The 15,100-nt window shown below is 34.2% G+C and overlaps 1 protein-coding gene across 4 annotated transcripts; it reads left to right on the top strand.

Annotated features, from left to right (window-relative positions):
* On the top strand, positions 851 to 6,072 carry LOC109326913. Of its 4 annotated transcripts, none has more exons than XM_019559817.1 (2): positions 851 to 1,165; positions 3,385 to 6,072. In XM_019559817.1, exon 2 carries the CDS (start codon positions 3,486 to 3,488, stop codon positions 5,832 to 5,834), a length of 2,349 nt encoding a protein of 782 aa, XP_019415362.1. In that variant the 5' UTR covers positions 851 to 1,165; positions 3,385 to 3,485; the 3' UTR covers positions 5,835 to 6,072. The 4 variants fall into 4 exon arrangements, with proteins under 4 accessions (XP_019415362.1, XP_019415360.1, XP_019415361.1 ...); XM_019559815.1 differs by having other exon boundaries at positions 851 to 2,301; XM_019559816.1 differs by having other exon boundaries at positions 851 to 2,301; positions 3,379 to 6,072.

Raw genomic sequence — 15,100 nt, 5'->3', positions numbered from 1 at the left:
ATACGTAGAGACTAACTTGTTGAATTAGGTTCATCTCTCGTACTAAATTGTATGGACAAAGAGAAAATTATAATTTATTCTATTATTTAATTTAGAAATAAATAAAAATTTAGCCCTTTGATTTTTTATTTCCATATGTCAATAAATCCATTGGGTACGGGACAAGATCACAACCCTAAGTTGCAAGCTAGAGTGTTTCCCATATAGTTTAAGTTCTAAGATTAAATCAGTTTGCACACAATCCAACTAGTTAATTGATAGCAATAGATATGTCTTAGATTTACCGTGACCCTTCCTTAAAAAAAGACAGAAAAAACATAAAAATGAAATCTCATGATATTTAGTGAGACAATAAAATTAATAAAACTTAAAATGGTTTATTTGATGTGTTTTTCCATTGCCAGAATTATGTTGAAAATGAGTATAATATTACATTTCCCCATATTGTCACAATTCAAACTTAATGTCACCACCATCATACTAGATAAGGAGTACATCTGCTGTACCACAAAATGTGCCACTCCATGTACCACTATTTGTGATTGGTTGAAAAAATATATTTAAATTAAAATTTTAATAATTAATTATTTTTCTAACTAATCACAAACAATATCACATGGAGTGACACACTATTTTGGGACAGCAATCCCCACCTACTAGACCACCATTCAACATGAATATCATCATTATGTATTAAGGAAATAATACCTCATCATAATCCACACTATCCTATCTTCTATCTTACATTTTACCTATACTATTTCCATTTCCAAAGGTCCAATGTGTACATTGGCTTGAGATTTAATACCTTGATATGAATTATAGACTATAGACTATAGAGAAAATAATAGTGGTATCACAAAGGAGAAGGAAAAACAGAAAAAACACTTATTCTATCTCATTCTCACCATCCCCATCAAAATGAAACCCTCAAACCTCAACAACAGCAAGAACACACACCCTCTTCCTCCAATGGACACCAACCATCAAATCCAATCGCTCTCGCACCGACCCCAACCCCACGCGCCTCCATCAACACAATCTCAACGGTTTCAACAACCACCACTTCCTCTTCTCCCGCATCATGAAACCCGACGAGGATGTTCGCATATTCTCTACCGAGGCCCCAATCCTCGTACTCACCATCGGCTATTGCCTCCACTTTGTAAGATTTCTTGATTTAGATCGTAACATTCAATTTAAGGTGATCCTATTTCAGCATTTTTTACTATTTTAGATTCCAATCATGTATAGAAATTATATAACACAAGAAACTTGAATGCTATTCCCTTTTATGTTTCTGAAACTACCATATATATTTGATGCATTTACTTGCAATTTTAATGTGTTAGAGAATAAGATTTATCTGGATAAAAGGCCATTTTTTGAGTAAGCATCCTCTCCGGTACTGGAGAAACCAAAACAAAGAAAAAAAACAAACATGTGATGACACTTTTATAATCTTATATACAATGAAATAACATTTTTGCCGGTACTGGAGTGGCAAATACTACCAAAACAAAGAAAACCATAACATGAGATGACACTTTTATCTTTTTATATACAATGAAATAACACTTTTGTTATTGGAAACAAAAGGAAAAACATGTATTTTTGCCCCTCTCCAGTGATGGATAGGATCCTTGTTCACTTTTTAAGAGTATGCTCAGTCATTGATAGCTGTTCAAAACACATGTCAGAGGGGCATAGTCTTAATGTACAATTCTCATATAGAGCGAAGAAATGTTAAGATGATGCCCTAAATGGAAATCATTAGATTTTCCTATCCTTGAAGATATATCTCCAATTAAACTTACCTTGTATAGGAAATTTGATGCAATTAACCCGATTTAAAATTAAACCATAATTAGATTTGAAACCCTGAAAGGAAGGAAAAAATATATTCATTTCATCAGTTAAATATTAAAAAATCCACAAACTTTACACGTTGCGTTCATTGAACCTACGCTGCGGTTCACAAATATAATATTACTCAATATATGGAATGTTATAATTATACATTTTAAATATATCTTACCTTTTATTTTATTTGATTAATGTGTTGAAAAAATTAATTTGGATATGTTATTAACTCATTTTAAAATATAAAATAAAATTGACAAGTGGATGAATGAGAAATAGTATAAAACTTCTCTCTTGCCATCTGGCCAAACATGCGCCGCCCAGAGAAGGTGTAAGCTTTGAAACTCTGATCAGATCCCAATTTCGCTTAATTCTAAATCACCCAGAAGTAAAAAGAAGCAGCTCCTTCAACTCAAATTCTTGTTTCCCCTTCATGTGGTTAGGCCTCTTGACCCCCTTGCTTCCTTTAAATTTGAACCAAATGCATGTTTTAGATTCTTTGTTTTGTTATATTTTATTTGTAGTTTATTAGGTTGTAATCTGTACTCTGTAGTTGCAGTAGTTGATTTTATGGTTCTGTTGGAACAAAAATCAAAATGAAAGGATTTTGATTTTGTGTTTCATTCCGGACGATGTTTTCTTTTGTGATGCTTTTTAATTGTAACCGAACCAGATATGCGTTCTATGACAATCACAACAGTGGGGTTTGTTTGAATGATTCTCAGCCATTGCGAACCACAACTGCATTGTTAGGGAAAGTTAAAAACCTTAATTTTATTATATTTTTAGGGGTCTTGATTGATAATCATTAATTTGGTTTCTCTTTTATTAGGGTTGTTGTGTTGCTCATTTGAAGGGCATCATGAGCAGTGATTTATGTTTCTCTTTCATATCTTGTGATTGTTGTTTGTTCATTTGAAGGGCAGCATGAGCAACAATAATTTATTCTTTTAAAAGTCAAATTCTGAATTTGGTTTCGCATTTTTGCTGCTTGTGGTTATTTGTTAAAACTTATTCGTTGGAGAAGTTGTGTGAGTGAGAAATACTTATAAGAGAAGCATTATTTGGTTTATTGTGCCAATACTGAGAGGATCAATGAAACTGTTGTTTGGTCTTTTATGTATTCTGAAATTATGTCATGATTCTTCATTCTTGTTATCCTCTGAAATTATTTTTATATTTCTAATCAGTCAGGGTTTAGTTGGTCCTTGGATTGTGGTTGGGAAGATGGTAATGGAGTTGAGAATATGTTGGAAACCTAACATGATATCATAATGTTTGTTTCGGAATTTCAGTACTCGAATGCGTACATTCAATTTGCATTTAGTTGATTATTTAGGCAGAACTTTGGGAACTAAATTATCCGATTGAAATAAGCCCTACATATCATTCCATTATCTGCTAACCATTAATCATTATTCCTGGTATTTTATTATGATTCCATTATATCGTTATCTCTTTGATTTTTTCCTTTTTCACGTTCCTAATTAGTTGCCACTTTCGATTATTTTCCAGTTTTAGTGAAGTCCTTTCTCATTGTTGATATTGTACTGGTGTGTACTTCTAGGGAAGGCAATAAAGAAGAGTAATTAGTGGCCGTTTGGAGAAACAAACTTGCAATCATGGAATGTAATAAAGATGATGCCTTAAAGGCTAAAGAGCTTGCAGAAGAGAAGCTTTTAAAGAAGGACTATGGTGGGGCAAGGATATCTGCAATGAGGGCTCGAGACTTGGATCCCAATCTTGCTGGCCTTCGTGAATTGCTGGCAGTCATTGAGGTGAATTTCTCTGCTGAAAGAAGAGTCAATGGGCAAGTTGATTGGTACAGGGTCCTTGGCGTGCATCCCTTGGCTGATGACGCAACAATTCGAAGATGTTATCGGAAACTGGCTCGTGTGCTGCACCCCAATAAAAATAAATCTGCAGGTGCTGCCGACGCATATAAACTAATCACACATGCATGTAGTTTATTATCTGATAAAGGCATGAAAGTCATCTATGACCAAAACCGTAATTCATGGGGCAAATATGAAGAAATTCCAGGTGGGAAACCTTCTATACCAGCTTATCAGATTGGTTTGTGTAATAATAATATATTGAATACTCCCAACCACAAGGATAGAGATCATATGAATGGTACTCCCCCCATTCCTACTCCAGTATTTCCTGCGACATTGAAACAGACATTTTGGACCACATGCGAGTCCTGCGGGATAGAATTTGAGTACCATAATGTTTTTATCAACTGCAAACTTATCTGCGTCATCTGCCATCAGCCCTTTTTGGCTGTTGAGATACTATCCCCATCTGTATACAGAAATGAGTCATCCACTTCAAGAATTACTCCTATGATGGAACATAACTTCAACTCAACCAGAACTGAAACATACTGTCATGCTTTCGGAAGGACCCCAATGTATGCTGTCAACTCATCACTTTGGCCAGGTCATCTCTCTATGCTTGGTGGTATTTCCAGTGTACTGGTTCCAGCTTCTTCTGCTGCTGAAGCTCTTGGTGTTTATGGAATGTCATCTGAGAATTTGAAGAGACGGTATGAGGATTCAACACCTGTCATCAGGGAGGAGGACATTGTTGGGAAAACTCATGCTGGTGCGAGAAATGTTGCCAATTCATCTTCCAAATCCCCTTGTTTTGGTCCAAATTCTGTTTTGATAGCAGATAGTTCAAGGAAAATAAGGCGCACAGATGAAAATCAAGTACATGGTGATGGAAGAGGCATGGAAGCCAAAATTGCATGTCAAAATGGAGGAAGAAGATTTGCTAATGAATTCGCATCTCAGGATAATGCTGCTAGATATTGCAAACGGAATGGTACTAGGGATGTATCACAGCTGCAATGGAAGATCATGTTGAGCAAAAAGGCACGAAAGGATATCCGTGCAAAGCTTGAGGAATGGAAGGCTGCTTCTATACCCACAAATCTACTAAAGCGAAAGAACACTGATGTGCAAATCAGAGTGAACAAAGAGAGGACTACAAGTGGGGTAAAACATGCTGCCCCAGAATTGGTTGATTCTGAGACCATAGGCAATAAGTGTTTCTCTGCTGACTCAGAAGTTACTGAGTTTCTCACCATGAGTGTTGCAGACCCAGATTTCCATGATTTCGATGGGGACCGTATTGAAAACGCCTTTGGTAAGAATGAAATTTGGGCTGTCTATGATGATGATGATGGCATGCCACGCTTCTATGCTTTAATCAACCGTGTGATCTCAAAGAAACCTTTCAAAATGCGGATTAGTTGGCTTAGCTCTATGACCAATGACGAATTGGCCCCAATTAAGTGGGTCAGTGCTGGCTTCACCAAGACTGTTGGGGATTTACAAGTTGGTAGGCGTGATTTTTCTACCTCTCTTAATTCCTTCTCGCACAGGGTTAATTGCACAAAAGGTTCAAGAGGGCTTATACATATATATCCTAAGAAGGGGGATGTTTGGGCTCTGTATCGAAACTGGTCTTCTGATTGGAATGAATTTACCAAAGATGAAGTCGTACATAAGTATGACATGGTGGAAGTGCTTGATGACTACAGTGCGGATCAAGGTACAAATGTTGCCCCGCTTGTTAAAGTTGCAGGTTTCAAGACAGTATTCTCCCGAAATGCAGATCCAGGAAAATTCTGGAATATTCCAAAGGTGGAGATGTTTCGTTTCTCACACCAGGTTCCTTCATACTTGCTTACTGATCAAGAAGGTCATAATGCTCCTAGTGGTTGCTTGGAGCTTGATCCTGCTGCTATACCCATGGAGCTTCTCCAGACAGCCACAAAAGCTGCAGAGGAAGAAATGACAACTGAGAAACCATTGGCAGATGAACCGAAGCCCGGCGTGAATTCGAGTGAGGATGCTGTTGAACTTGTTGCAGAAAAGGAGGTGGCCAAAGCAATGGAGAGGAAGGAAAGCTGTCCTGAGGTTAAGTTTGTATACAAGCGAAGGCGTCCAAAGAAATGAATTTGAGCCCCATTTGAATCTCTAAGTTTTATTTTATATTTTGTGATATAAGTAGAGACTGATCTTTTCTGCATTTCAGAGACCAACTATGCAGCTTTTGTTGTTTTGCTTACGGACTAATTTCAGCCGTATCTAAGCCTGTCTAGAATGCCAATTTACATTAGATACTGCAGTTTTTATGAGTCTATAATATTATTCAGCATCATTTAGCTCATTCGAGTGGAGAGGTTTACCTTTATTTTAATGGTATAAAAGAAATCTTACATTGACGAATCTTCACAACTTGTTATATCTTGAGGGGAGCATATTTTTTGTCTCATAAAATGTGTCACTTCATATGTCACTCGATGTGATTAGTTAAAAAATATATATTTAAGTTAGAAGTTTAATAATTAAGTATTTTCTGATCAATCATATTAAGTGATACTTTGTAAGACAAAAAATGTGCTCCCGATCTTGAACAATGTGCTGAAAATTTCTCCTTATAGCTTCTGGTTTGAACATGATTGTTCACTTATTGCTTTAAGTTTACAATGATAGTCTTGCTTACTTCTATGTGCGAAGAATGTCGGTCAATGTGGAGGTGATAAGCGAAAAAATGTGGTGGAAGAGGTTTAGCCATAAGAGGCTCTTGATACCATGTGAACGTTTAAGTGAAAATGTGTTTAGCTCACCATGAATTCTTAGCTTGTTCTAAATGTTGGTGACAGCTGCTTTAGGAACCTAGGGATGCGTTCATTTTGCATCCATGAAAGACTATGCACTTACACAAGTATGCTACCATCACTCAATTTGGTTTTGTTTTGCATACCAAAAACCAAACCATGCTCACCCTAATCCTATGAGAAAGGTGGATTCTAAATGTGGATCACACTCTTAGGGAAGGTAATAGCTGTGTAGACTTTTTGACTAAACTTAGAGTTTCTAATAATGAGCGGTTAAGGATTCTTAGTTCTGTCCCAATGATCACTTTTAGGGAAGGTAATAATTGTGCAAATTTTTTGGCTAAACTTAAGAGTTTCCAATAATGATCGGTTTAGGATTCTTAGTTCCATCCCAATGATCTCTCGTGTTGTTGGTTAATGACATATCGGTGTCTTTCTTAAGATTGCAGTGTTGTGTTATTTTTCCTTTTTCTTTAAGAATTTTCCATGTTAATACTTTACATCCTCAAATAGCTCTTTTGTTTATCAATCTTACATGCTAGCTTATATTTATCACAATCTTTTGCATGCTAGAGTCATTCATCCCATTACATGAGAACTTCATTATATTTGAACTTTCATAATCGATATCCACATAATATTTATTTCCACATGTCTATATAGTATATTTTTTAATGCTAGAGTACATAATATATCTCATTATTCATTACATTAATGTACAATATCTATGTGTCTTAACTAATCATGCATGAAACTTTTGCCATACTATAAGTGTGGGAGATGGGATGGGACAAGTAGGTGGGAGGGGTCCACTTACTCCAGGAGTAAAGTTAAAAAAAAAAATATTCCACATTTTAGTCATTTATTCTATAAAAATATAATAGTTCATGTGATTTAAATTAGTTAGTAGATCTAAACAATTAGATTTTCATAGAATGAATGACTAGGATATGGAACAGATTTTTTAAACTTAGGAGTAAGTTGACCCCTCTACATTAAATTACTAAAATGAAAGAGTACATAGGCAAGATTCATGAGAGGGAACAAGATTCTTTAAAGTGAGTTTGAGTGCAAATTAAGTAAAAAGTGAAAGTGTATCCACGCATTTAACATTTAACAGGTTGAAATCTTAATGCATTTTAAATAATATAAAGGGTGAATTGTGAATCATCACTCTTTAAAGTAACCCATTTTAAAAGAGCCATATCTAATGATGGGTGAGGAAAAGAAAGTTGGTCAGTTATCTATTATTGGCTCTCTTTAATTTGGTTAACTATGTTTATATGGAAGAATTTGCAGGTTATAATTTACTTGTTTTGGTAATAGAAGGACCTAATGCAGCAAATGGAGAGTAAAGGGGAGAAAAAAGGTGAGTTGGTCCAATTGAGAAGGAATAACATGAAATTTTAATAAATAAAAAACTAGTGTCCATTCATTGTGATATTCTTTTTCATTAATCATCAACAAAATAAAATTTAATAAATACTTTAATCAAGTAATTTTAATATTAATTATTAGTTTCTTCAATCTTGTATTGGAATGGCTAATACAACACTGCATGTGTTAAGAGGTTGTTTAAATGGAACCCATATATGACCTCTAAATTAATTTGACCAAGTTAAATGATTTATGTGAAAAAGTGAGGGAAAAAATGAAGAATGAGTAATTCGCGTCCAAGAAAAAGAAAAGAAAAGAGAAAATTGAATTGAACTGAAAAGTGAATTAAAACTTTTATTGAATAAATGATTAATAACAATGTACATCAAGTAAATCCCTTATATATAAGCTAAGGTGGTTCATTAGATGAATAACCACCTCATAATTGCGCCTTGGCTCGTGCCATTGACCGAGCCAACTTGGTCTGTGCTTGTGTCAGATTGCTTGCCATGAACATGCCAGAGTGCCTTGTACACGTGCCAGATTGGTTGACTGTGATCGTGTCAAAATGGCTCATGCTCGTGCTAGAATCCTTGCTAGTGATTGTGCCAACTTGTCCTTTGTCCGCCCCAAAATGACTCGCGCCCATGCCACTGGCGCTGCTTGTGTGCCATAATTTTGTGCCATTGGCACTGCTTGTGCGCCATTGACACTGGCCCTATGCCATCTATTTCATGCCAATATCAATGCTACCGTGCCAATTGGCCTTGCCTTGCCAAGTTCATTAATGTTGGGGCACTTTTATCTCCTTTGTCTAATAATTTATTTTCCATCAATTTGAAAATTTTGATAATTGGTAATCTCAACAGTAGTTATCATTACTAAAAGAAAATCTTCATGTCTTCTTACTATTTACTTTGGATATGGGGAAACAAACATATGTAACAAGGAGTTTGATTGGCCTTATAAACTAATGAGGAGAATATTGGAGTATGCTAGTAATATTTCAAAGGCTTGGGAGACCATGGATAAGCGTGTTGGGATTAGTATCAAAATGAACTCCTTATCAAATGATTTCAAAATAAATACAAATGGAGATTATGAATTGTTGGGTGTGACAGTTTCATTAAATAGGAATGGAAGATGGGTCTTCAATTTTGGTCTTCACAATGGTTTTTGTTTTTTTGTCACAATTGAGGTACGAGAGATCTTTAAAAGTATAGAATTGGCTTGAAACTTTGCTGGTCCTAAGAATAATTGCGGAATCAAACCCTGCTTCAATAAATATCTCAGCTCAATTGTTATGTGGTTGGATAAGGATAGAGAGACATCCTTTTCTGAAGAGTGTTTCTCAAAAGTTTGGGTTCCAAACTACGGTAGTTTGAGTTTCAAAATGAGCTAGTTAGGTTGATTTATTTCTATACCATGTCTAATATTTTTTTGTTAAAAAATAACATCTAATAACTAATAAACCAATCTCTCCTATATGCTCCTTATAGGTATAGTCGTTTTTATACCTTATTTCTTTCTTAGTGTGCCTTGATCCGTTTTTTAAAGAGTTTCACTCTCTCCATTTATAATACTCATTTAAAAAAAAATTGGTCTAGTAGTGTAAGACCTAACTAAGTCTCCAGAACAACAAGTCAAGGGTTTAATTCCTAGGAGCAACAATTGTTGGGAGGGGCAACCACGAACCCAAAAATATTAATTTCTTACCCAAAAAATGAGAAGCACCATTGATAGTAAAAAAATACTTATTTAAAAGATTATTTTTTATCATACTTATTGGATCTCATAAACTTATTTTAATTATGTATAATTAATAAAAATGTATTGAAAAGATAGAATGAGTGGTGCATAAGGGCATAATTTTAAATTGTATAAGTATTAAAAGTATTTTAGGACAATACCAGCATGTCTATTAAGTCTGCTATCCACGACTTCACCATGCCTCCTAGAACGAGCTATGGGTTATCTAGTTTACTTCTATTTCTATTTTCTTGTATTTATTTGATTCATTTTGTTTTCTTTGGTTTGTTTCTAGAAGTTTTTCACGTTTGTTTTACTCGTAATATGGTTACTAGGGATGGCAATGGGTACCCGAATCTGTGGGTACCTGCCAAAAATACCCGTAACAAGTCGGGTCTGGGTCCGTGTTTTTGGACCCGTGGGTAATAAGATCCGATATTTTAAGATTCGCTATTGGATGGGTCTAGGTCCGGGTAATGATGTACCTAGACCTATGAGTACCCGGACTCGCTATTCCTTCATATATATTTATATATATGGGAGAAGATCCACTTACTCCACATCTTAGCCATCAATTCTAGGGAAATCCAATGATTTGAATTAGTGAGTAGATCTATACCATCAAATTTTCCTATATTTGATGGATAAGCCTAAGATGTGGAATATGTGGATCCTTTAATTTTTACAAAAAAACTATGTAATCCTAAGCAACTACCACCAATACATTATCATAAACACAAAAAATATAATATAAAGTACACCAAACACAACAAATACATTCTAATTCAAAAAATGAAATATATAAAAATTGAATATGTAATATCACACAATATTCGTCGGCAGGTACGAAGTGCCTGTACACACTAGTATATATAATGGTGATCCATAATGTTATATTGTTAATTCATAAATATAATTGATATGTTGTTAAACAGTATGTTACATTGTTAAGTAGTAATGCGATGTTATATTATTAATTGATATGGATAAAATAATATTATATTAATTGAACAATTCTTATTAAATCAATTTTACGTCATAATGTTGAAATAGTTAATTTAAAATGTGTTTAAAACTTTGAATTATTTTTTATTTTTTCTCTTGTTGATTACCTAAATAACATATAAGATTGTAGTAAACAAGTACAAAATCACAAGTTTCTGAAAATTATTTTTAATGTTTTTTAATTTGTGGGTACCCACAGATCCGCTAGGTACCCAAGGAGCCGTGGGTAGCAAACCCAGTGGGTATCAGCATGGGCCTGGGGCAGGTCTGGATCCAAAAATGAAGCAACGAGGCGAGTCTGGGTAATGCACTACCTGAACCCAACCAGATCCATTGCCATCCCTAATGGTTACAATATAGTCGTTGGATAAGTAGTTAAATTAGTTAGTTGACCAATATGTTGTTACTTGTTTATCAAGCAATTCATTCTCTATTACTTGTAAAGTATATATATAAGTCCATTTTGAGGTTCTAAATAAACAATGAAAATTAAAATGAATTACATAAAATCGTAATATGATGTCATTTGACTTTTCTTTAGAGAACCCAGTAAATCATTCTCAATGCAATCATACACATAATAAGTGTAAAAATATAAAAGTAGTGCATAATTGGATAGTTATAAATGCTACTTTGGAAAAAGAGTGAGGATTCAGTTACTCCAAGAGTTAAACTTACTCTCTATCCTAACCATCAATTGTAGGGAAATCTAATAGTTTAGATCTACTCACTAATTCAAATCATTGAATTTCCCTAGAATTGATGGCTAGGATGTGAAGTAAGTTTAAACAACTTACTCTTGTAGCAAGTGAATCCATCCTCTCGAAAAAATACATATAATATTAAATATATTAAATTAAGAGAAGTGATGAATGCACTAACAAAGGTAAAAGCTTTCTATAGTGTCATTTTATTATCCATTATTTATATTCAACTAACATCGCTTTTAACTATAACTAAATAATACATATAAATAAATAACAAATCTTTACAGTGAGAATTTATATATATTAAACTCTTCGACTAAAATAACTATCTTAATTTTCCTTCTTAATGAACTCCCATGAATGAACATAGTAAAAAAAGAAGGTAGTGGATAAGTAAAGATACCGAGGCACAATGTGTTTGTCTTTTATTTTGTACTACCAAGAGTCTCTTACTACTAATCTCTTTCAGGTCCTCCCAATCAAGATAGTCAAAATCGAGATTTTACTAAGGATCGAGAGAGTAGTTAAAGATCGTAAACATATGACCATAACATGACTCGTAAGATCCTACTTAACAATAGAGAAATATGCAAATAAATTTTTATATATACAAAATAGTAAACGTAAATTCAAATCCAAACTTAATTTACTAGAAACATAATTCCAAATCCAATTTCAAAGCATACATTTGATAAAAAAATAATTCCAAATCTAACTTCATTGCACAAATTTTCTAAAAACATTCTTCCAAATCTAAATCCAATATCAAATAATATGTCTAAATGTAACTAAATCTAATTTAACAAATCATTCACATCAAACTCTCTATAATCATCTTCCAAAGGGGCTTCATCCTTATTTTCTTCAACATCGTCTATGTTTTCCCCAATATCTTCTCCAAAGATTTCTCTCGTCATATCATCCCATCACCTTCTGTGTCATCCAAATGATCTTCATCATCATTATTGTGCTCCATGATCCACTCATCTTCGGATGGGATGTCATCAATAATTATTTCGATACCCTTCTTAGCTTGCTTCTTTTTGGATAATTTTGAGTTGGCCATAACAAAAATAACATTGTTCATTGTTTCTTGCTTTAATTTATTTTTTCGCTTGATATGGACCTAAACAAATAGTCAATATAAATATAATTACGCTTACATTTCTATGGACATAAACAAATAATCAATAGAAATACAATTCATTTAAATTCATACCATTTCAAATTCACTCCAATTACACTCACATCCAGAGGAGCTATACATGAAGCTTAGTACACAAAGAGCAAAAATTTTAAGCTATAGTGTTTCATCCCCGAAAAAATCCCACCAAACTGTTGGAGTCTTCTACTTCACCATTTCCAAAGCCAATGGCTTACCAAATAAGCCTCGTTTATTTGTAAAATGATCCATCTGAATAACAATCTTAGATTGATCTTGAATATCAAGTACCATCCTTCCTATGGTATCAAACAATCCATTTCTAACTTCAAGATCAACAGTAAACCCTAGAGCATAATGTAATGGAGGGTTAAGAAAATATCTTGTGACATGTAACTCTATGACATTGTCTATCCCCTCTATCATCAATAATTTTCCATGAAGGCATATAACTATAAATAATATCATAAAGAATGATGTCATATGGAAATATAGAGCAAAAAAGTATTAATACATGAATATTAGTTGTAAATAATACATGAATGTTACCTATCCTCAACACCATTATAATCAATTTGTATATTTTCTTTACCTTGATCCAATTGCTTCCTATATTAATTCCATCGGTGACTTCTTATAGTCATCTAATTAACCAAACGAAGAACTTTCTTTAATGGAAATGCACCTTTCAAAACAAAAACAATACTCTTCCAAAATTCCGTATCCAACACGACATCCTCAATCAATCTCTCATCATGTGTCCTCGAAAATTTGGTTGCCTTCCATTCTGCTGATGTGAATATTCTTATCAAACTTGTTCTATTATCATTAGGGCAATCCAAAGTTAAGTATAAAGTGGCAAAGTGAGTGAGGTCCAGTCTCACTAAATCTCCCCCTTTTGCCTGTTGTTGCAAAAGAGAAATTAGAGAAGTCTTTGCATAAATAAACGTTGTAATTTTTCTACCTTTATAAATTTTGTCTACATGAATGAGAATTTTCTTCTCAAACTCCTCCAAAATTAAGTCAATACAATAAGCAACACAAGGTGTCCAATACAGTTTTTCCTTTTCTCCATCAACATCTCTCCAACAGCTTTACATTTAGATGCATTGTCTGTCACAACTTGAACAACATTATCTTCCCCAATCTCCACAAAAACTTCATCTATAATCTTAAAGATTCAAGCCTAACAGTAGTCAACTTAACCTCTTCCTTCAAATATTTGGCCCTAATTTCATGGTAGGAGGGAGGCTTGAACCCTAGGCCATGTTTCACAACCAACTTGAACATTTGAAAGTATTAATCACTTTTTGCCACATTAAACGGAATGACATTATTGTAAAAACACCTTGCATGGCTTGATTTGCTTCCTCTTTGATTACATTCTTAAACATATTATTGATGGTGACTTGAGTGCTAATCTTTTTCCTCTTGAACATGTTTTCAGTTTCTTTCCTCTTTTCACCAACTTTAGGTTGTTTCTCCTCACTCAAAAATGATCTGGACTTGTTAATCAAGTTTTGTTGTAAACCAACAACAATCAATAACATTTTCTTCTTTAATTCATCACTCATAACAATACAGGGTTCAACATCCTTGATAGTTCCAACTAGGTGATGCTTCAACCTATATGCTCCTCCGCTTACAAACTCTTGACAATATTTGTAGTGTATTTTTCTACTTCCATCAACTACAATTCCATGATTCCATGCTATGTCACTTTTATTCCCACATGCATTCCTGGGTAACACTTTAGAAGCACTGTTTTGGGACTCAAAAGCAGCACTTGAGCCTCCAATAGTTGGAATTGAATTTGAGTTGCCTTCTCCAGACATATTGAAATAGTGTTTACTTAAAATAGTAACGAAGGAGTAGTGAATATTTTAATTTAATAATCAAAGTTTCTGTGGAGAAAACCACAAGAAACTGTGCAATGTTTATTTAAATAATAAACCAAGTGCAATGAATAATTTTGAAGGGTGATTGGTAGACTAGGTATAACATGTGCACTTTAATTGATAAACCAAATGTAATGAATGATTGAGGGGTGAGTGACTATAACGTGTATAAGTGTGGGTAGAAAATGGTAGTAGGGTTCTATGAGGGAGAAATGGTTTTGTGAGTTGAAAAGGGTATTGTGAGGGGAAAATGGTTTTGTGAAGGGAACAGGTTCTGTGAGGGAAAAGGTTTTTTTTAGGAGAGAAGTGTTTTATGAGGGGAATGGGTTCTGAACAGTGACTGTGAATGAAGAAGGGAGAAGAAGAAATGAAGGAGAAAAGGGTTCCGTGAGGAGAAAAGGGTTCCGTGAGTAGAAAAATGTGCACTTCTTCTTTCTTCTATGAATGGTGATTGTGAATGGAGAAGAAGATGAATAGTAAATTTGAAGGTAGAAGATGAACAATAAATGGGGAAGGGAGAAAAGTAAATACGTGAATGGAGAGGGAAAACTGTGAAAACTTACCTGACTGTAGAAAATGATTAAATAGTGGACTGGGTTTTAGGGTTTTATTGACCCAGGTTGTAGAAAAGGGTCGAGGCCCAACAGTTGCACAACCACAAAGTAGAAATGGTAAACATGCCGGTTCCAATGATTTACGTCCT

Source organism: Lupinus angustifolius, chromosome LG14 (genome assembly GCF_001865875.1).
Source record: "Lupinus angustifolius cultivar Tanjil chromosome LG14, LupAngTanjil_v1.0, whole genome shotgun sequence".
Lineage (NCBI taxonomy): Eukaryota > Viridiplantae > Streptophyta > Magnoliopsida > Fabales > Fabaceae > Lupinus > Lupinus angustifolius.
The sequence above is the reverse complement of the archived record's forward strand: the minus strand, read 5'-3'. Positions and strand labels throughout refer to the sequence as shown.

Excerpts from the sequence above, each read along its gene's own strand:
- LOC109326913 (XM_019559817.1), top strand. The coding sequence starts at position 3,486 with ATGGAATGTAATAAAGATGATGCCTTAAAGGCTAAAGAGCTTGCAGAA.